We start from the raw sequence: 23,941 nt of genomic DNA, 5'->3' as shown, positions 1-23,941 counted from the left end.
GATGCGAATATGCAGCCACAGTTGAGAATCACTGATCTAATTCAGTCCCTTCTCACAGATGACGACTCAGGTCCAGATGACAGGATTTGTCTCTTTTTGTGATGAAAAACAATATCTACAAAGCTCTGTAAAGCACATCCATCTACATTATCTCATTTGATCCTTAGAACAAATTTGAGGTTCAAAGAGCAGGAAGCATTGCTGTCCCTGCTTCACACACAAAAGAGTGGAGGCTCAGGGAATTTAAGTCATGCCCCCAGTCTCCTGTTTAGTAAACGGGAGCTAAGACTCATGTGCAGGTCTTTTGAATCAAGTCCACTGACCACTGCTGTTAATTACACAACTTACATATTTATATTTATTTTGGCACAGAAGTCCTATTTGCTTTCAGTGTCTCTAGACATGGAACCATACCTACCATCCGCAGAACATTTCGAAATCTGCCTTCCTAAAGCAGACGACGCTCTGTGGAGCCCCTAGGATTCCTCAGGCTCATTGCGAGGGTAGAGTAAGGAGAGGATATGTGCATATGTGTACATTCAATCTCCATGCCCTCACTTCCACCACAGCAGGTATATTTTTTTACCAGTTCTGGTATTAGGATTCCACATACAACTTTGTTTGAATAGAGTTTCACTTCTGAAGACCACTGATCTGGTTTAGACCTTTGTCCACTGTTTTCATCCAAGATGGCATGGTCACTCTGTTCCCCAATTCCTGTCACTTTTTACATCAACAAGTTCTTCCCTATTGATCTAAATGAAGTTCAAAATAATAGTTTCTCACAATACCACTAGTATTGTTTTGTGAGAAATGAAGGACAACACGATTAGCAGACCAGACGTGCCACGTTTGTCAGGGTAACTGAAGTTCTCCATTACTGCTTCTTGCCTACCTCATGCACACCGTATCCTCCGTATTAGGAAAGCACCATCCTCGTCCACTCTCTCGCTGGGCCACAGCATTTCTCCTGCCTGCTCATTATGTCTGCCTCCAGCCCAGTACACAGGCTCTCCACCTCGTTTCCACTCTTAGGTTTTGCTTTCCTGTGGAAGTGAGGCATTAATGATGGGGGTGGCGTGGGATGGAGGGAAATAATACATTTTCTTGCATTTCTTCATGTTTCCAGAGAGGAAGGAACTTTTATTCCCCTCTCCACTGAGGTGAGAAGACCCACACGGGGCGGGACATATCCAGCTTCTCATTCTATGACCTTATTACACCTTTCCAGGAGAGAAGGAGTGGCTGATCTGATTGGTCAGAGTCCAGGACATTCAAAGGACTGAATTTTTATCAGGACTGGGCACGAGGTACGCTATGGTCCTGAACTGGGTCCTGGTTAGTCAGGATCTGTTCTCAATGTTGACAGGAGGACTATAGTGAGAGGGAGTAGGAAACCCCAACTGTGTATCTATTTTTAGTTCTAAGAATGACAGAGACACCCAGGATCACACACATGGCATGACCTCATACTTCAACACTTATTTGAGGAGGCAATATCAGTGAATCCTGGAGCCTAACAGCCAGAAGCACCCTATTGCTCAGGAAAAGCACAATCCCTAACGCTTAATGAAAGACGCTGTGGCCTTAAATAAACATGAGACATCTCCACCTTCTCTTTTTAACAGTCACGTCTCTCACTTTACTAATTCACAAAATATATGGTTCCTTTTTACATACATACACAAACACTTTTAAACATAATATCAAATTCAAGAGAATCAGATGGGACAGATAAATAAATTTAGGAAACCAAGAGTAGGGAAGAAAAGGCCAGTCACCAGAGTTTAAAAATGATCATCTGAACTCCTCTGGACATTCAACTTGATATATTCTCCTAAATATCCCATGTCACATGGTCCACAAGGTCTTCCTTTAGGATTCTGAAGCGATCAATAGCCATACTTGTCATTAAGATGGGTCCTGCCATCTCCACTTTGGCCTAGGTCAGAGTATAAAGAAAGAAAGAAATACATTCATTTTTCCAAAGTCAGGCGGGAAAAGATATCTAGACATCAGTGGGCCAAAAAGTAAAACAGATCAAGAGGTTTCTTCTATGATAGAAATGTGACTTTTTGTACATAATTTCAAAATATGGTCCTCTTTTCACTTCCACCCTAACATTTATTAGCAGATAAAGAACCAAACATTTCTAGGACCATATTTTGCCGTGTATACTGCGCTCCTGTCCATAATGCGCACCCACGTTTATGGCCCAAACTTCTAGGGGAAAAAAATCTTTCATTTTAATTTTTTAATTCAAATTTTTTTGTTTATATTTAAGTACTTGTTTTTGTATTATAAAGGAATTTTAGCATTAATTTATTTATTTACTTGTTGCACTTTTAACTCATAAGCATAAATAATTTAAAACATTTATATAGCTATGGAATTGATATAATACTACCCATGTATAACGTGCATCCTTATTTTTCCCTCACAAATTTGAACAAAAAGTGCACATTATACACAGCAAAATACAGTAATTACTAATATATTATAAACTCAAACCAGAGAAAAAGCAATTGTGATCTTTATATGGGAAAACAAGCATCTCCTATATTGCCATAAGGGTATATGTATGAACATAAACCAGGACAATCTCTATAGAATGCAATTTATAATACCTAAAAATGTTCACGGACTCTGATCCAGCATGCTAACTTTTACGAATTTTTTTCTAAACACACACCTCCACACTTGCAAAGTAACATATGTTAGAGGTTACTTATTGCAGAGTTGTTTTATAATATGGCAAAAGACTGGAAACACAGCAAATATTCATTGAGGGAACTGATTAAGTAAGTAAAAGTATATCCACATCATAAATAACTATGCTACCATTAAAAAAAAGAAAAAAGTCTGTAAATAACTGGGGAAAGGTTTCCATAGAGTGTTAAGTGCAAAAGAACAAGGTATAGAATATGCTTCCATTTGTGTAAAAAAAGTGGTGAGATATTATGTATGTTACTGATTAATATATATCTTTAAATCTTCTAATCTACCTATTCCCCCATAAGGGAGCTTTTTCCACTACACACTCTCGTAACTTTCCTATTAAGTGCCTTCAATGTGTAATACATACTCATAAATATAAATAAATAAATTTTAGAGGAAAAGAAAAGTACAAACAACCTACCTTCAGGTGGGACCCACACACAGTAGTCTGGGTCGTCTTCTGGATATTTGGAGGAGAGTGTTGATAGAAGCTGCAAAGAAAAGATAGGTTCTTTTATTCAGAAGAATTTTAACTTGAGGAATTATTGTCCCTACACCTGTCAGCAAACAAAAAATAAGACAGAACAGTTTTCATTAATGACCTTGACGTAAGTAATCAAAATGGGGGAGCATTCCCTCTGAACCTTGATTTTTTTTTTTCTGTAAGGCCTCACTGAGCAGATTTTCAGCCAGTGAGAGTGAAGTGGTATTTTTTAAAAGGAGCAGTTAACACAGATCTGAGTTCTAAATGGTATAACCCCCATAGAGGGAAATTTGGCATTTGCCTTTTGATCTAGATGCAGAAACAATTTAGCGTAACAAGCCTGACTGCTACCCTTTGAAAGGCCTGTTTGCAAGTTGGCCCTTAGCTGACATCTGGGAACTTGGATTTCAGGAGGGTTCCACTACTCTAATTGATAAGAGCGGCTCCCTGTGCCTAAACTGTTTGTAAAAACAATGTGGTTTATGCTGAACACCTGCCTTCCTTCTGGGGGAATGGAGTTTGAGTACATGTCATGCAGAGGATGATCACGTGATCAGGCCTCAATAAAAATCCTGGGCACTGAGCCTCTAATGAGCTTTCCTACTTAGCAATATTGCAAACTGTCACAACTCATTGCTACGGGAATTAAGCACATCCTGTGTGACTCCACTGGAAAAGGACCTTTAGAAGCTTGTGCCTGGTTTCCCCCGACTTCACTCCATGTGCCTTTTCCCTTTGCTACTGTGCTTGGTATCCTTTTGCTGTAATAAAGCACAGCTGTGAGCACAACCACATGCTGAGCCCCGTGAGGCCTCCTGAGTGACCTAGCCTGTGGGTGGTCTGAAGACCTGCCAATACAAGCTAGCAGTCCCATTTCTGGGAACTTGCTATATCCAAAAGGTTATTCATCACAGCCCTGTTGTGATAAAGGACTAGAAACGATCCGAGTGTCCACCTATAGGGAACTGGTTAGAGTACATCCACACAGTAGGAAGCTCTTGGTGTAAATAATGATTTCCACGACAAATGAAAAAACCAAGATGTAGAATGCAGTACACTACATTCTAGTTTTTATGTACTAAAAGGAGAAAAATAAGAATATATTACTCAAATGTCTTTGTATGGCATACTAGAATATGAAAAAAGATTCACAAATTAATAAAAGAGGTATATGAGAAGTTACAGGAAGCAGAGTGGATGGACACAAGAATAAAGAATTCAAAAAATAAAAAAAAAAAGAGAGCCCAGTCTTCTAGAAGAGGAGGTATAAGGCAGTTGGGAACTCTGCTAAGATAATCCCTAAAGATTCACTCCTCTGGATGTGCTCCATGACATGGGGATTCGTTTTTACTTCCAGAAAAGTGAAGATTATGACTAATGTACTTACTTTGCCTGGACCAGCAGCTTTCTTTTTCTTCAATTCATCTCTGCTTTTCCCATATTCATCCTTTGACGCTAATTTAAGAAAAGGAAAAAATAAATAACTAAAAGAGGCAACAGCTATTTCCAAAAAATTAAAATAGAAAAGAAAAATTCCTCCTAAGACAGCACTACAATTATTGAAGAAAACATGTAACAATCCAATTCTCAAAAATCCCTCTACTATTGTAAAGACTATATATATTAAGAGAGAATTTCCCCTTCACTAATAACCTAGTTTTCAAATGCTAAGGCTATTCTACACACTTGAATATAATCATACCATTTTCAAAGGTAAAGGAAAGTGGGTACTATTGTAGTTTAACCATTACAGTTAAAAGCAGTAGAAAACCAGGGGGAAAAAGTCCTTTTAATAGGCCAAACTTTCAACAGATTTCTTTTAATAGTTCTGGAATCGCTCCCATGATAGGCACATATTAACTCCGGGAGAACCTGTGTAGGGTTTTGCATGGCCAGAGGGAAGCCTAAAGGCATTAGGTGCTCTGTAGGTCAGGGAGAGGGAACCCAGGAGGCAGACGAGGAGTAAGGAAAGGCCAATGAGATGGCATCAGACATTCCAACTCTGTCCAGGACACTGGCAGCAGCATCCACCCAGTGTCTTAAAGACTGTTCTCTGTGCTGCATCAGGCTAACTGCCACCCTCTTCTGCGACACCAGTGGCTGCTGTGTGCAGAGCACCAATGGAGCCAGCTGTGCTACTTGCCTGAGGGTTCCTCACATGATGATGCAGCTGTTTCACGGATCTCTAGATAATCTGTATTCTGTTTCACTTGGCTGGGTTGAGACATGTTTTCTATAAAATGCAGAACCAAAGCATACTGTTATTATTTAATTTGTGGTGGGGAAATAATGAAACAAAAAAGCAAGAAAAGCTAAGCACATACATAATCATCCAGTTTTATTATCAGTAGCTTCAACTAAATTAAATTTTCAATAACTGTGCCTGCAGGCATCTTTCAGAGAAACACCGACTTTCCACTTTAAAAACTGGCCACCTCCAACAGATTGGGGGAGGGAGGTTATCACTTTGTGAGGGGTGAAATGTCTAACCTACTGCATTGTTTTGTACACCTGAAACTAATAAAAAAAATTGGCCACCTCTGAGGTAACACATTTCAGTAATACTTACCAAAGCCTTAAAAATATACATATTCCTAGAAATTCTATTTCCAGGAACATATTCAAAAAAAGATATGAGCACCAAGATTTATTATATATAAGTATATTTACAACAGCAAAAGTTAACAAATAATTTACATAAGAACTCCAACAATAGGAAGCTGATTAAATAAATTATGGCATATACATGCGATGAACCATTATGTCCCTTACTAAAACCAGATTTTATAAGAATATTTTAAAACAGAAAAAATAGATTATAAAACAGCATGTATAATACGCTCCCAATGTTGTAAAACCAAACAAAAAAGGCCTGGAGTAATCCTAATCAGCTGCAGATTTACTAATTAATGTATTGCATAAACCAAATTTTAAAATCTGCTGTTTTCATACATACATATTTGCTTTGGCCCCTTAAAAAAATTCCTGCTGACCTGTTTATGGGCCACCCTCATAATGTATGGATCAAAGACCAGACTCAGAAAAAAGTATGTATAAGTATCTTTTTTGAAAAGGCCAAGCATTTGGAAAATGCAAAAGACAAAAATTTACCTCTCACCAAGGAGGAAATGGTTTTTTTTGGTTGTTTGTTTTTAAAATAACTGAAGGTGATTCAAAAGAAGGTCTACAAACCAGGCCTGGTGTTTTTACAGACAAGCCTGGTTTGTTTCAGAAGAAGACATGCACACAATTAATGCCAGTTTTTGTTTGTTTGTTTGTTTGTTTGTTTTTTCCTTATGTTCCCTATTTTCTGTGCAATCTTAATCTTGCTAAGTAGTTTGGCTAACCTGCAGGAAAATAACCCCTGCAGCTGACAAGGGATAAGAGGATACTAAAAAGAGAAACATCACCTTTCGGGATGGGAATGTGGGAGATTTCTCTTTTCTTCGTTAGACTTTTATGTATGATTCAGGTTCTAAGTGAGCATATATTCCCTTCATAATCGAAAAAAAAAAAACATTTAAAAAAGCAATCAATTCCCTTTTCCATCAAACCTTTGCTGAGTTGGGTGACTTCTATGTGTCAGGTTCTCTGCTAAGTACCATGTACAAAAAGATGCATAAGGCGTGATGCTTCCTGAGAAGTATGTCCAGTGGATACAATTATGCTTAGCGTCTGTTTTAGGGTTGGGGGGAAAAATGAGTAACAGAGGCTTATCCTGAGACCACATGATCAGGCCCCATCATCCACCATATTCCACTGCCCTCCAATCATACAGTGGCAGCAGCTCAGGATTGTCCACAGCAGCTGGGGTTACAGATTTCACAGCTTTCAATTTTCCATAATTCTGGAATAGACTGGAAATACCTGCCCTTATTTTGCAATGAGAATAAACAGACTGGCAGTCAAAGAAGGACCAAGAAAGTATGGTTCCACAGAGTCGACTATATCACATATCACTACGTATTATACAGTCAAAATGTGCAGGCAAGAATTGGCTTTGCAATACATAGATAATGTAGTATACAAATGTATACTTGAAACCTATATACTTTTACTAACCAATATCACTCCAATAAATGTAATACAAATTTAAAAAAGAAAAAAAAGAAACTTAATTACAAAGTTATGTATTATTATTCCCATTCTACATACTGTAGAAGTTCTCCTGGTCATTTAATAAATTTCATTTTTGCAGAGGTTAAAATAAAACGACTTTGCTTTTTCAAAGCTTTCCACAATTAATGCAAACATCCCACTGAGTATCACAGGAAGGAGAAGAATATTACCATGGTGTTTTGCTTCTTTAGAACATGTGACATCTGTGGGAGGACTTGTTTCCTGCACGGCTTCTGCTGGCTCTCTCTCCTGCTGTGGCCTACTGCTTCCAGCCTCCATTTTTTCCTTTTCCTGCTCTTCCTTTTCTTTCTCCTCTTCTTCTTCCTCTTCCTCCTCCTCTTCTACTTCAGGCTCATCCTTCATTCTCATTAGAGCTGGAGGGAGTTCAGGACGTTTGGGGGGCAACTTCTACAGAGGAAACAAAACCATGAACATGCAGTTCTACATAATGATACTGAGGCCAATCTCTTCAAGAGGGTTAAGCGAAATGTGGAGAACGTCTAACCTCACTAGGTTGACAGACCCTGCAAAAGTTTGGTGGAAGTAGGGCTTTCACATAAAATTTTATCCATCTATGGACCCTTAAGTATCTTTATTAGTTTCTAGGGTCAAAAGAATATTAAGTATGAAACACTTGAAACAGCTTGTAGGGAATTAAATCATTTCCTCCAGGTGAGTTCTGCTGCAGGAATTCTGTCCTGTCACCCCTTTGTGATGTTAAAAGATCTTAATTCATTACAAAATCTTCTAGGGAATAAATCAGACACACATTTCTAAGAAATAAATCATTTGTGCAGCCTTTTCATTTTAGATTTAACACAATTTCAAGGAAATAAGACATGTAGTTCAGTAAAACAGATCCTGAGGAAAAGGAAGATATTTCTTGAAGAATAAGGCCAAATATTCTAATCAAGACCTTTTAATAAAAGTAATTATTAGAAAGAGTTGATCGCAGCTTAAGGAATAGAGAAAAGGTATCAAAGTATATGTTGGGTATATCATGTTTTAAATACAGGATTTAGTTCAGTAATCCTCTAAGGAAAGCTTTTTAGTGAAGAGTTTTTCTTCTAACTGAAACATAAGTACCCCCACCCACACTCACAGAAAAGCTTCCATCTCTCACTCAGTAAACCACACTCACTCAGAACATGTGGCTGGGACTTCAGACCTCTGCCACCAGAGGGCAGTTTCCCCTAATTTCCTAATTTAAGCTGTTGTGGGCTGAACTGTGTACACCTAAAATTCACATGTTGAAGTTCTAACCCCAGAACCTGAGAATGTAACCATACTTGGAGATAAGGTCTTTAAAGAGGTGACTAAGTAAAAATAAGGCTGTTAGGATGGGGCTCTAAACCAATATGACCGGTGTCCTTATAAGAAAAAGGGTACAAGTGCACCAAGGGACAACCACGTGAAGAGGCAGCGAGAGGGCAGCCACCTGCAAGCCAAGGAGAGAGGCCTCAGAGGAAACCAGCTGTGTTGGCACGTTGATCTCGGACTCCTAGCCTCCAGAATCAGGAGAAGATAATATCTTTTATTTAAGCACCCCGTCGGTGGTATTTTGTTATGGCAGCCCTAGCATGCCAATACACAAGGCTTAGCTCTTTGGAGTGATGAAAACCTTTTAAAAGCTGAATGTACAAATAGGGACATACATAAAGCAAAAAATGTATCAGTGAGGTATTAGAGGATAGTAGAAAGATCACAAAACTCAAGAGACAGAAGACCTGGATTTGATTGCCGGTCTAATTACTAACTGATGGTGTGATCTTGTATTTAATCTCTCTGACCCTGTTTCCTCATCTGTGAGAGGTAACAATTCCCATATATCATAAGGTGTTGGAAGGATAGAATGAGGTAAGGAATAACCACATGGCAGTAGCAGGGGCACAGCCTATGTTACTAACCAATGTTAGCTGAGTCTGAAAATTACATCTATCCACCAGGAGAAAATTAATGCAGGAGACCCTTTCTTAAGTGCAACATTAATCACAAATTATTCAATTGGTACTCTAATTTACAAATCAGTTACATGCAAATTCATTGGCAGGAATCTATTCTTCAATACTTGATCACCTTAAGCTGAAGAGACATCTCCAAGAACCAACTCCTGGGAAAGATGTGATCATACCAACCCCACAGCCCTTTTTCACATTACTATGAGAAAAATGACTCATACTATGGACTGAGTCATTTGAGTTTGGAAAAGCATAGAGAAAAGAATTAGCTCAGGTAACTCAAGAGCTAAAAGTTTAACACCCTGCCCCACAACTTACCCCTACTGTTCCAGTTTTTAATTTGAATTTGCTTCCTCCTTTCATGGCACCAAAGAGAGGCAATGTGAGCTTTTTAGCTTTGTTTTCAGCATCTGTAGTCTGAGTTTCAGCCCTAGGAAGAACGAATAATTATACGTTACCTATTCCAGTGAGGCCAAGGATTTATCTAAAAACATCATGACACTGACAAAGAAACTTGGCAAAACAATTTCCACAAAATGAATATCTACGCATACACCAGTAAGACAGAGGTAGTCGAGCCAGCAGAGTCTGAACAGATGACACTACTGATTGTCACAGACAGATTTATTAAGTAATGGCAAGATAAGCCTACTACCTTAGTCTGGTAACGTACAACATGTTACATGACTTCACTTTCATAAAATGATGCCTACAGTACAAAGGTCACTGGCAAAGGAGAATAGGTAGGCATGACCCCCTCTAAGTGGCAGGACACGGATCCACGGTGTAAAGCCCTATTTTCCACCCACCAACCTCTGAAAAGGACACACAGTGCCTTACTTACCTGAAGTCCACACTTTTCATAATCACACACAACAGCTCTCAGCACAGAAACACCTCAAAGGTCTGACTTACCACGTTAAACAATTACAGAGTTGTATTTAAAACTCACTGTTAATTTGTTTACCCTGGATTATGCCTCCTGAACTTTCATCTTTTCTCCACAAAAATGACGTTACAAATAGTTGCTAGGTATAAAGAAATAATAAAAATTTTGAAAATTTTATATATATATATTTTTATATATATATATATATATGTGCTAGTACTTTGTTAAGTGCTATTCATTTAATCTTTGCAACATTATTATTTCTAATTTATAGATGAGGAAAGCAAAGATCAAAGAAGTTCCATAATTTGCCTCAAAATGCCCAAAAAGTAATTGATGGGGCTGAGAATGAAACCCAGGAAGTCTAACTCTAGTGCTAACCTACCTTCTCACTACCGGTAAAGTAACTCAAATATCATTTGGGTCAAGCAGAATTTTGTGGACTCATCTATGAATCACTGTTAAATATCCAAATTGCGCATCAATCTTTGAACAAACCTGTTAGTATTTGGGGATAAATTTTCTGTACAGATGATCCAGGGCTCCAGAAATATTTTATCTTTACATCTCTATCGGAAGAGGTACCTCTCAGTATCTAGACACTCTTCTGAAAAATATCCCCAGCATCAAGTTGCAGGTTTCGTGCTCAGGGGTGAGGGGCTGAATAAACGCTTACTGACGACCTAAAGCAGTAACGTCCCACAGAACGTGCTGCGATGATGAACATGTTCTATATCCGCATCGTCCAACCCAGTAGCCACTGGCCACATGTGGCCATGAACACAGGAAATGTGCCCATGCGACTGAGGAACTGAATTTTTAATTTTATTTAATTTAAAGAACAAGTGTGATTATTGGCTGCTTCACTGACAGCACAGATCTAACGAAAACCAGAAACTTTCTGTAGGAACTATCCCCGTGAGTGAACTCATCTAGGCAGTACCACTTTTTGAGATGTCCTCCGGGATTCTGCTCACTGAGGGTTGCTTATCGCTGAAGCAACCTACTCAACATTTTCAATATTTGTTGAGACCACATAGAACAAAATTGTAAAATATTGTCAAATTGAAAGACTGGAAACCTGTCTCTCTCTCTCTCTCTCTCTCTCTCACACACACACACACACACTCATAAATACTAGCCAAGTCTAAGAAAAATTAGTCTCAAAACCTTATTTACAAATTACTCAAAAATCTTCTAGATGTCTACAAAAGGAGTTGAGTTCATCTCTTCGAATAATCCCCCAAATATCAAAGTTAACATTAGAATCAACTTTAGGGGATTATGCTTTTCCCTCTTTAAAGGAAGAAATCACACTTTAGAAAAAGTATATTAAACAGTTGTCAACTGGTTCTTAGGAATGACAGATACAGGTGTTAAAATGACAATCTGCACTCATATTTTTCATCTGTGGTTTTAAAATCATATATAAAAATGGCATTACATTGTAGTATTTGCATTTCTCTTATGCGTGAGGCTTAGCATCATTTTATGTAGTTAAGAGCTATTTGTATTTCTTTTTCAGTGGCCTGTCAGTTGACATCCTTTGCCCATTTTTCTCTTGGGTGGATGATTATCTACTTACCATTCATTGGTCTTTACCTACCACATTTCCCCGAAAATAAGACTGGGTCTTAGATTAATTTTTGCTCCAAAAGATGCATCAGGGCTTATGTTCAGGGGATGTCATGCTGAAAAATCATGCTAGGGCTTATTTTCCGGAGAAACGCGGTATTAGGGAAATTAGCCTGTTACATATGTTGCTCTTTAAAGAAGTTTACCCTGCACTAAAAGATGAAGTAAAAAATCCAGAGGCTTCCAATGAAAGAGGAATCAATATAGTTTTCTCTAAAAATCCTATAGTAGTCTATATTTCACAGATTAAGTAGATTGGTAGTTACTCGATGCAGTCACTGTCTTCTGTGCTTTAATGGGTTTCTTATATTCTATTTTTATTAAAAAATGATTATCTAAGATAAAGATATAATTCAAAATGTTACTTATGCAAAAATGCTTATTTAAAATTCCCAGTGTATATCAGAGCGATCACTTTGTAGTCTATATAAATGTCGCATCACTATGTTATACACCTGAAACTAATATAATCTTGTATGTCAACTGTAATTGAAAAATAAAAACATTTAAAAAATTTTTAAACAAACAGTGATTACACAGGAAAAAGATGTTTATTAAAATTCCAAATATAACTAAAACTTACTTTTTCAGTTCTGGAATCTCTGCTGGCTTTACAATTTTTATCAACCCTTTAAGTCTTTGCTGTTCTTTCCTCAGTTCAAAAGTTCTCAGGTGAAGTTTCTTCCGGGACACACCATCTAATGCACTCCCTGATTTCATTTCTGACATGAACGCATCCAAAGAGTCTTGAGATGGTGACTCTGATAGAGCTGTCAAGAAAGGGACATGTTTAGAAGGATGATCCCAAATGTTTTAAAATTCAGCCACAGTTTCAATAGAAAAGTCATTGACACAGAGCTGCACGAAGGACATTAATGATATTAGGAATAAGGAAACAGGTTATATATAGCTGAGAGATGGTGGGGAGTCACCTGGCCTCAATGGGCTTCATTCTCTTCATCTATTAAATAAAGCAGTTACACAAAATAATTTATAATGCTCTTTCCAGTTCCCAAATGCTGGTGCTACTAAGAAAGGCTCCATATTCTATGAGATGTGTCTTACTAATCAGTATAGCCCAGTGCCTAGCACAGGGCACTGTATATGGCAGATGCTCAGTAAATGTTTGTCTAATGAGTCATCGCCTTACCTTTGCTTGAAGCTTTCAGTCTCTCAGAAATTTCAGCGAGTTCCCTTTCAGCATCATTTAACTTTGCAACCTGTAACAGTCAAATTAACAAGGTTAGTAAATATTTTTCTCCTTTCAAAATATGGTAGCTTTCTCCTCTTATTTTCACTGTTGTTATAAAACTTTAAGAGAATTAATTCAAAGTCCAGTTAAATTTGTTCCCTATGGAGTTAACATTTTCATTTATTTAATTCTAATTTAATTAATTTCTGAATTAAAGGACTAAGAATTAAACAGAAAGAATGTATAGAACACTTATTTTACTCGAAAGAAAAAGCTCAAGGTATTTGTTTTCAATAATAAATCAAAAGGATAGATGCTGGGTAACGTTTTAAGCTCTGAATACTACTTAATATAGTGAAAACACCTGCTACATTATGATAATTTAATGAAAGACATACTATTTAATAAGACTATCATCAAACTATACTCCTCAAAATTCCTTTCGCCATATTTGACTTCCAGAAGTTTAAATTCAATTCATCTTAGAATGTCCCAATTTGGAACTTTTCCTTTCTTTTTTTTTTGGGGGGGGGGAACATCATATCCAAAGAATGCACACTAATGGACCAATATCCACCTTGAGGTGGATAGAGTCTCTGGCAGCAAGCCAAACTTTTTTCCAGCTTGTATAAGACTAGTTGTCTGTTACCATCAAATTTGCAGATCACAAGTTGTACTTTACTACCAGATGTCAATGCTACTGCTTTAAAAATTTCAATAATACATTATTTTATTCAAACAATTAAACTACCACAGCTACTTCTATAAATAAAACTTGCCAATGATTCAAAGGTCTCTGGCTTCTCATCAATCTTCCCAGCCTTCTTCATTCGATTCAGACGCTTCTTCTCAACCAGACCAGTCCGATCAAGAAATGTGTCATCATCACTATCATAAAAGTCTTCATCTTCCCAGTTCTTGGCTTTCCTTTTCCGAGATACTAAAGGTAGATAAAATAAATGATAATGAAATGAGTTTTTAGAAAAAGAAAGAAGGCAAGCAAACAAGCAGCTGAAAATATCACCATCAATTATTAAAAGACAGTATTCACCAAGGTGCCAAACTGCATATGAGAACAAAGAACTAAACCTGGAAGACACTATGCTAAGTGAAGTGAGCCAGACACAAAAGGACACACATTGCATGATTCCACTAACACAAGGAAACTAGTCAAATTCAGAGACACAAAGTAGAACAGTGGTTACCAGGGCCAAGGGGGAGGAAGAATGGGAAGTGTTTAATGGGCACAAAGATTCAATACGGAATGATGAAAAAGTTCTGAGATGGACAGTAGTAATGGCTGTACAACAATGTGAATGTACTTAATGCCTCTGAACTATACACTAAAAAATGCTTAAAGTAGTAATTTTGTTATGTATATTTTACCACAATAAAAAATTAAAACAAAGGGCTAATTTATTTAATAATAAGCAAAAGGCTCTTAAAAATCAATGAGTAAAAAAAAGAAAAAACAAATGAGGAAAAGGCCAATAAGCCAAAAGAAAACTTGAAAAAGAGTAAGAAAAGCAGTTCATAGTAAAAGAACTATAAATGGTCAACAAACATTTGAAAAAAATGTTAAACTTTTAAAAAATAATCTTTAGAAATACAAATTAAAATAAAGAGAAACCACTTCTCACCTATTACACTGGGGGGAAAAAGCGCAAAAAAGATTAATAATAACCAATTGTCAAGGGTACGGGGAAAGGGACTCTCAAATAGTTGGTAGGAATGTACATTGATATAACCTTTTTGATGTTCAATCTTACAACATCTGTCAACATTAAAAATACATCGATCTCACAATTCCACTTCTAGGAATTTATCCTGTAAATATCAATGCAACTTTATTTGTAATAGTAAAACTCTGAGCCCATCAACAGGAGACTATGGTAGCTATTGGTTTTTTGTCTACTCTACACGATCTTACTCCACTTGTAATGGTAAAAGTACCCCCTTTCCTCTAGAAAATTCCTTCCCTGTTCCATCTGGATTAGGGGTAGTCATGTGACCAAAGCAAGATCAATCAGAATCCTTCCCTCATATTTTCATTTAGATACAGGGAAAAAGAAGCTCTCTTTCCAATGAGGTTATTAAAGTGAGAGGGTATAAGCATCCAGCTTTTCCATGGGATAAGAATCTGTCTGCAAAATAAAACCACACACTCTTGAGACAGACTTGTGCACGCACATGACACACACACACACACACACAGAGTTATATGTGTCCTGGAAATACTGAGTTCCAGTTTAGTAGGACTAAGTTCTGGTTCCAGAACTTAAGGCCCCGGTTCACACAGTTCTTTCTTCAATCCTGTGAGCTATTCTCCCCAGCTTCTGGAGCCAATAACCTTTCCCCCCAAGCTATATGAATTGGGTTTCTATTATTTGCAACCAAAATAGTCCCTTTTAGTATCAGCCTGATAATCTGAAGGTTAAGATGGTACATTGAACATACATATTAAATTTCACTCTCTCCCCATGCCCCACTAAAATTGCACTAAAGGGATCCATTTTTTAAAGACACTTTTTTTAATCCAGAAAGACAGGGAGGAGGAGGAGCAGCAACACCAAACTTTTGGATATTAGAAAGCAGGCAGATGAGTGGAAACTAACTTAGCAGAACTAAAAAGAATCCCAAAGCAACAGTGGGGAAAGTTGAGAAGGAATCTGATTGTACTGCAGAATCCTCAAAAGGATCTGGAACAGGGGTAGACGGTAGTGCTAAAATGAGGAGGACCAGCAAAAGCTGGGTAAGAAACCTCAGCTCCTCCCCACTGCCTACTCACCTCCTTCCCACCCCTAGAAATAACCCAGAGGCTAATCTCTAGAAAGCGTAGGACAGAAAGTCTCTGGACTGGGTTGACTAGTCCAGTTGAGGGCATGGGAACTATATTCCATAAACAGTACTGTCCTGAAAATAGCTGAATGCTGAGAAGCCGCTCAGCCATCTTCCACCACTGAGCTCTAGGAATGCTGGCAGCCAGTCCTTTCCTGTCACGCAGGAGAAGAGTACTCTCTGGGGAATTTTGACAGCAGAAGAGGAATACTCTACAAATGCTTATATGAGGAGTTCCCAACAAAAAGTCCACCCACACTATTCTATAGTGTTGCTCAAAATTCATGAGTCCCATTTATATATTACAAATATATATATTTTGTCCCCAAATGAGAATCTACAACCAAGAATTACATGAGAAAAACCTCTAACATGGAGCATAGATACCAAAACAAACAAAAAAAGCAACCTGGAGAAAACAGATTAGCAGAGGTGAGATAATTACAATCCATGAAGCAACAAGATATTATGTTTTAGGGGCAGCTGGATGGCTCAGTTGGTTAGAGCGCGAGCTCTTAACAACAAGGTCGCCGGTTGGATTCCCACATGGGCCAGTGAACTGCACCCTCCACAGCTAGATTGAAAACAAGGACTTGAACTTGGAACTGAGCCACCAGTGGGCAGCCGGTTGGCTCAGTGGTTGGAACACAGTGCTCATAACACCAAGGTCGCTGGTTCGAGTCCCACATGGACCAGTGAGAAGCAACGGCTTGAGCTTGGAGCCAGGCCTCCAGTGGGCAGCCAGATGGCTCAGGGGTTAGAGCGAGGTGCTCATAACACCAGGGTCTCCAGTTCAACTCCCACATGGGCCAGTGAGCTGCGCCCTCCACAACTAGATTGAAAAACAATGACTTGACATCCTGGAAAAACACACTGTTCCCCAGTATTCTCCAATAAATAAAAAAATTTTCAATAAAAATAAACATATGTTTTAAAAATGAAAATTCAAAGGATGAGCTTTGGAAATTAAAATCTTGATAGCAAAATAGAGATTGAAAGATAAAGTTGCAGAAATCTCCCACAAAGAACAAAAAGATAGAGATAAAAAAAGAAAGAAAAAAGACAAGAAACTTAGATGGTCAGTCCAAAAGATTCAATATCTAACAAAATTCCAGAGAGAACAAACAGATGGATTAAATGATTAATAGTATAATTCCAGAAATGCTCCTAAACTGGTAAGATTAGGATCAAAAGACAAACAAACACCCAGATAAGTAGGTGAATAGACCCAAAGAAAAGTACATCCTAGTTAAATTTCAGAACCTTGAGAACAAAGGGAAAATCGTACAAACTTCTAGTGAGTAAAAAAAAAAAAAAGACACAATAAATCAGGAATCTAAACAGTTTAGGACTTTTATAGCAATGTTGGATGTAACGTAATAAGAGCAATGCCTTCAAAGTTATAAACAAAAATTACTCCCAATTTAGAATTCTATTTCCAGCCAGACCCTGAACTGAGAGTATAGCTATAATAACTATATTTTCAGAATGAAGGGTTTAATAGTGTACTTGCTATATATCCTTTTTCAGGAATCCACGAGGGGATGTCCACCAAAACAAGAAAGTTAAAAAGAAAAATGAAAGATGTGAAATCCATTGAAGACTATTATCATCCATACCCTCTACTATTGTACCAGCTTTTTAGCCTGCTAAAACTACGAGGGGGTGTGCACCACTAAAACAAGGGAATAAGCCAAGAAATCTGAGAATATGAGAATCAAGAAATGGAAATTCCAACCCTGGAGAAAGGCAAAGGAAATCTCAAGGATGACAGCAAAGTTCCAGATGACAGCTCTACGGCAGGTCTAGAGAGCAGTAAGCCCTAAAAGGAGAACAGTACTCTTCGGGAAAAACGTCTCCAAAAAGATTGGAACTGATAAATTACTTAATGTGATTGACCACGTGGAAAAACACATTGAAAGGCTGTTAAAAGTTGTAGGAAAAATGAGTAAGAGGTATAAAAAAAAAAAAAAAAATCAGGGGCGGCGGGATGGCTCAGTTGGTTGGAGCCTGAGCTCTTAACAAGGTTGCTGGTTTGACTCCCCCATAGGATGGTGGGCTGCGCCCCCTGCAACTAGACTGAAAACGGCAACTAGACTTGGAGCTGAGCTGCACCCTCCACAACTAGATTGAAGGACAATGACTTGGAGCTGATGGGTCCTGGGAAAAGCACGCTGTTCCCTAACAAAGTCCTGGCAATACACACTGTTCCTCTTCCCTTCCCCAATAAAATCTTTAAAAAAAATCAAACACATGAAAAACAAACACGATTATTTTTTTTAAGTTTGTTTGTTGTTTTTTTGTTTTTTTAAGATTTTAATGGGGAAGGGGAACAGGACTTTATTGGGGAACAGTGTGTACTTCCAGGACTTTTTCCAAGTCAAGTTGTTGTCCTTTCAGTCTTAGTTGTGGAGGGCGCAGCTCAGCTCCAGGTCCAGTTGCTGTTGTTAGTTGCAGAGGGCGCAGCCCACCATCCCTTGCAGGACCCGCAACCTTGTGGTTGAGAGGACGCGCTCCAACCAACTGAGCCATCTGGCCACGCAGGAGCTGAGTGGCAGCTCATTGACTTCATTCTCGTTGCAGAGGGTGCAGCTCGCTGGCCCACGTGGGAATTGAACCGGCAGCTCCATTGCCCAGAGCTCGCGCTCTAACCAACTGAGCCACCTGTCCGCCCCACGATTGTTTTTGAAATTAAAATATAGTTAATATAAAATATATTAGTTTCAGGTATACAAGACATTCATTCAACATTTACATACCTAATGAAGTGATCACCATGTAAGTCTAACAACCATCTGACACCATGCAAGGTTATTAAGATATTGACTGTATTCCCTATGGTATATATTACATCCCTGTGGCATACTGATTTTTTAATTAGAAATTAGTACCTCTTATTTCCCTTCACCTTTTTTGCCCTCCCTTCACACCCTTCCCCTCTGGCAACCATAAGTTGATTTACTATGTCTGAGTCTATTTCTGTTTTGTTTTGTTTGTTCATTTAAAACAAACACAATTATTATCTTTAGGAAAAACAAAAAGAATTAAAAATTGCTCAGTTGTTACTAATGTTTGTATAAGCATAATCACGTAAATACTAACTTAACAGAATCAGTAGGTGACTAGATGACTAGGGAACAGGGCTGAGGATGGATAGGGCAAGCAGTAGGTGTATTTAGTTATAAGCCTTTGTTTTATATTATACATAAGTTACTTTACAATAATAAAAGTTAATTTTAGAATAAAAATATAAGTCTTACTAATACATAATGGTATAGCCAGCCAGTTTTTTAAAAATGAAGTAAACTTAACGCAATGATGTGGATAATATCCATGACACATTCTTATGTTAAAAAAGTAAGTCACAAAAGAGTATATATAACTGCATTCATGTAGGAGTTTTTTTGTTAAACGATGTAGTTCTGAACAAACATCTGTATGCACAGAAAATGTCTGAGAGAATATAAACAATGGCTATCTTAGGGTATTGAGATAGGGACTTTTTTCTTCTCACTTCATAGAATTGTGTACAATTTACATTTCCCCCCTAAAAAGAGGTTTTATTATCTTTTATATGTTAAAATTTCCTTCAATTTTTCTTTTTTTTAAAAAAAAAAAGTGTTCCCACACACTCACCTGCCTCCTGTCGCAGCAATCCCAAAGTATCAAGGATTCGACAAGCTTCCAGTGAGCACTGGATCATTGCTTCTTTTTTCTTTCCTGAGTGAATGGCCTCAGCCACCAGTTGTTTTCCCGTTGAATCATCCACAGGTAATCTGCATTGGTTTGAAGGGAATTATAGCACAGCACTAAGCTCCAATTCTCACAAACAAATTAATATGTTCTGGTAACAGTCATGTTTTTCTGAGATGGCTTTTCAATCTTTTCGTTCATTTTATCCTATTCCTGCCAAGGTTAGATTGCAAATCTTTCCCTTCCACCTCTTACCCATTCTACCCCATTCCCCAATAATATAAGTGTTACTAAACTATCAAGGCCCAAGATTAGGAAGAGCCTAAAATTAAAACTAAAGTTACTCTTTGAGTTGTTGTCTATACCCATAAATGAAACCTGAAACTGGCCACTTTCCAGAAATGGACATTAATGAGAACAGAACATACCTCACCCTGCAGAGCCAAGTGCTATGTCCCTGTTCATCAAATTCATATTCTAATTCTTCTCCTGTGGGAAGAAGAAAGACAAAACAATTTTAATAGGATCTGAAAATTACCAGTTGATACAAAGGGAAAAGAGAACAAAAGTTAAATAAAAATATCAAGTTCCCCTACCACATTGAACACTAAATTCCAAAGCATTTCAGTTCTCATTCCTAGGGATTATCATCTGATGATAAAGTTAGGATGAGCTTGAGGCAGAAAAAAGCAAACTCAGATCAAAACAATCAACTCTCCATACATAGCTTTGTCCATTGTATAGTAGCTTTCACATTTGTTATAAGTTGTAGACTTAAGTTGTTAATTTGTCACAATTGCCTGGTTTTTAGAAGCATAAATATGAAGCACAGACTGCAACCAGTTTTTACATGTATATATATATTCATACACTCATACACACATACATATATGCATACACACACATATCCACTTAAATGTTCTCTCAAAGTATCTTTAATGAAACAATCTTCTGTGGAAACATTTTTTAAATACTATAAAGTCAAAATCCATGTTAGAAATTACAAACGATCAGGTGATTTAGAAACAAAAAACTACAAGAAGTTGGTTCAATCTCCCACTACCAAAATTCAAAATGTTTTGAGAAACATGAGTCAAGTCAGGAAAAAGTACGTTCTTTCTTCCAAGATGAGAAGAAAGACTAACAAAATTATTACTATTTTCAAAATAAACCTGAAGCACCTGAACACAAGAGCAAGTACTGCACAAGGAGGGCAGTAGATAAAACCAGCATTTCTTAATATCTGAAGAAGCTAGAGAACAACACTGCTGTGGATACATTTTATTAGCGGGATTAGAATCTATTTACATACCTTCTCGGTCAAAAAAACCTTGGAGAGCCTTTTTTGGATCCTTTATATAAAAGGCCTCCCTTTCCTGCTGAAATTCTAAGACAATGGGGTTCTCTTCAGCCTCATCCTCTACAGCATCTTCTCCTACAGGTTATGGGAAAAGAAAGAAAAGACGATCAGACGTAAGAAGAAACTATCTGAATGACACCCACTATCCTTTCAGGCTACATAAAGACACAGTTATTAGTGATGAAAAGAAGGGGAGGAGGGAAGAACCACCAAAGTACCACCCGTATTAACATCTTCAGGTTTTCTAAATTGTGTGACAAGTTAAAACTTGTTTTCATGGCACTTTTTTTTTTCCATCACTATATTTTAAAAGCAAAATTACCTACCACATTTTCTATGGAAAAACAAATCTAAGCTCCTTAGCCTGGCTTTCTCATTCTCTCACACCGAAGTCTCATACTTTACCTCCAATATAATTTCCTAATACTTCTCAAATGGACTGGTCTATTCATTATTCCATTAAAATCATCAGTCCCTGCCCTGAACACTACTCCCAGTGCTCAGCTTCATAAGGGCTGATACGCCTTTCCTTCAAGTTCCAGCTTCCCAAAGGTCTAAGTCAATGCTGCCCAACGGAAATACAATGAAAGCCATATACGTAATCTAACATTTCCTAATAGCCATGTTAAACGAGAAAAACAAGTAAAGTTATCATGTAATCAATATAAAAATATTATGAATGAGACATTTTACATTCTTTTTTCACACTAAGTCTTTGAAATTCAGTGTGTATTTTACATTTAGGGCACAGGTCGACTTGGACTGGCCACACTATAATCGAAGCACATGGCATCGATTGTATCCACTCACCACTGACGATGACATTGAACATAGCTAGCTTATTTCCATCACTACGTTTTTTTGAGCTTGTTCTTATGTTTTAAGAGGTGCCGGGGTGCAATTTTGCACTGAAATCTAAAGATGTTTCAAAAAACACTTCACAAAAATAGTCCTTTGTCATTACATTATTTACTCATCTGTTTGTACATTTTTGTATGTTAACTTATGATTTTTCAGTAAAAAGTACATATTCAAGAACCAAAAACAAACAAACAAAAAAAGCGCAGCTACTGGCTACCATATTGGACAGTGTAGGTCTAAGTTCTCAGTGATTGCTCTCTTCTCTAAACGCTTACTCTAGCATGGTTTCTAGCGTTTGTTTGGCATTTACCACAGTAATTTCATAATATATATCCCATCCTTCCAACATATTAAATCCATTTCCTATCTTTTTATATTCCTAGCTCCTGAATACCTGTTCCTAGCTCCTTTGGCTAAGGGACCAGCTTTCTCTGATTAGATATTTCATATTTCAGGATATTTACACAAAGTACACAAAATTCAAGGGAATAGCCTCTATTGAATAACATTCCATTTTTGTTTGAATGTAGTTCCAGCCCCTCCAGTGATTATCAAGATCAGTACTTAATAAAAAACATTTTTTAATGGTAAAAATACCAAATTAATTGTATGATGAAGAAGAGTTTTGAACAAGGGAGTGAACTGTTAAAACACAGTAAAAGAAATCCATAGTGCCCATAATTCAATTTTCTGACATCAGAAAAGTTAATGAATCTCTCTGGGGTTTGGTAACTTCATGTGCAAATTGTATTTGCACGAAATTGTATTAAAACGAAAAAAAAACCATTTGAGGGTACCATTTGAGGGTAATGAATTTAAAATAGTAACATCTAGCAGCAATTTGAAGGTCTTACCCATTCCCCAGGTGCAGCCCACTTCATCCTCTTGACTACTAGCATTTCTCTTTCTTTCAGTGGTATCCATTTCCTCCTCTTCATCTGAGTCTTCTCCTAGCATATTCTTCTCTAACATCATTTGTTGCTTCTTGCGCAATTCTTTCAATTGCGTTACTGTCAACTCGGATTCTGCCTCTCTGTCTTCCTCGGGTCCCTGATGAACCAAGTGAAAGAATTATTTTAGAGTTCAGGATTGTTGAAGTCACTTTCAGAAATATGGTAATGTGTCCAGAGGTCTGGCGGTAAGGGACCAGAGTCCTTCACTTTTGTAATCGCTAAGAGAATCTCCTTCCTCAGCGAAAGCTGAAGGAGCTCAGGGAACCAACCCGACACGCTCCAGAGATTTCAATTCTAGGTTTTTCTACTTACCTGAAGAAGAAAGAGCCGGGTGCTGCCACCAAAGCGAAGAACATGCCCGACGTGGACCCGACAATATGTGCCGGGTGGGATGCGGGTTTTGTTGAGAAAAGTGCCGTGGGTGCTTCCCAGATCATAGAGGTAGAAGCCAGGCCCGCGGCCGTCGCATTCTCCGTCGGGGCCGGACGCTCCGTGCTGCAACACGGCGTGGTACCGAGACACCGAAGGGTGCTCCAAGCACACGTCGCAGCTAGGGAGCCTCCCGAAAAGGAAGCAACTCGTCCCTTTCAAGCTACGCGTGCCAAGGATGGTACCGCCCTTCAGGGTCTCTAGGCTGTAGGGGCCCGTGGCGGGGCCACCCCACGGCGGCTCTCGGTAAGGGGGGCCCCGGGCCGGGCTGCCAGAGACAGGAGCTGCTGTGGGGGTCCGCGGCTGCTGCTCCTCCGGTGGACTCCTCGTCTCCGCGCTGTCCGGCTGGGCCGGCGGGATGTGAGGCTCCTCGGAATCGGGGTCCAGCGGCGCCGTAGGCCTCTCCTTCACCTCCTCAGGGTTTGAAGGATTGGTGGCCGGGAACTTGCCCCGCACCACCGACGGCACAGGCAGGGCTGGCTTCTTGAAGTCGCCATTAAGTTCTTGCAAAGCCGTTGGCTCGGACAGAGGAGGGCTATCGGCCATCCTTAATCGGGTGCCGTCTCGAAATTTGATCCTGGGAAACCTCACCCTTCGGTCTCTACGTTCCTCTCCACACCTCCCTCTCCCCAGCTCCCAGCGGCGTCTCTGGGCCGCGACGGTGGAGTTGCTGGATCACGACCCAGAACGTTGTGAAGAGCTGCGTATCACGGGAAGGTCACAATAAGAGAAAAACGAAAGGGCAGTCGGGGGTGCTACCAGAACGGGGACATGTTTAGAGGTTACACATCGGGCTGTAATGACTTCCCATG

The 23,941-nt window shown here is 38.6% G+C and overlaps 1 protein-coding gene across 1 annotated transcript; it reads right to left on the bottom strand.

The window, feature by feature from the left end:
- Positions 1-1,618: 1,618 nt before the first annotated feature.
- On the bottom strand, positions 1,619-23,900 carry SLC4A1AP (solute carrier family 4 member 1 adaptor protein). Its single transcript, XM_019735276.2, has 14 exons — positions 23,013-23,900; positions 22,602-22,797; positions 20,839-20,961; positions 19,955-20,015; positions 19,470-19,609; positions 13,775-13,935; positions 12,954-13,023; positions 12,387-12,573; positions 9,598-9,709; positions 7,492-7,729; positions 5,346-5,435; positions 4,590-4,657; positions 3,140-3,209; positions 1,619-1,942 (listed from the first exon to the last, which is right to left on the bottom strand). The coding sequence occupies exons 1-14, from the start codon at positions 23,673-23,675 to the stop codon at positions 1,893-1,895; spliced, it is 2,229 nt and encodes a 742-aa protein (XP_019590835.2). The 5' UTR covers positions 23,676-23,900; the 3' UTR covers positions 1,619-1,892.
- Positions 23,901-23,941: the final 41 nt, after the last annotated feature.

The sequence above is a fragment of the Rhinolophus sinicus genome, linkage group LG05 (assembly GCF_036562045.2).
Source record: "Rhinolophus sinicus isolate RSC01 linkage group LG05, ASM3656204v1, whole genome shotgun sequence".
Classification (NCBI taxonomy): domain Eukaryota; kingdom Metazoa; phylum Chordata; class Mammalia; order Chiroptera; family Rhinolophidae; genus Rhinolophus; species Rhinolophus sinicus.
The sequence above is the reverse complement of the archived record's forward strand: the minus strand, read 5'-3'. Positions and strand labels throughout refer to the sequence as shown.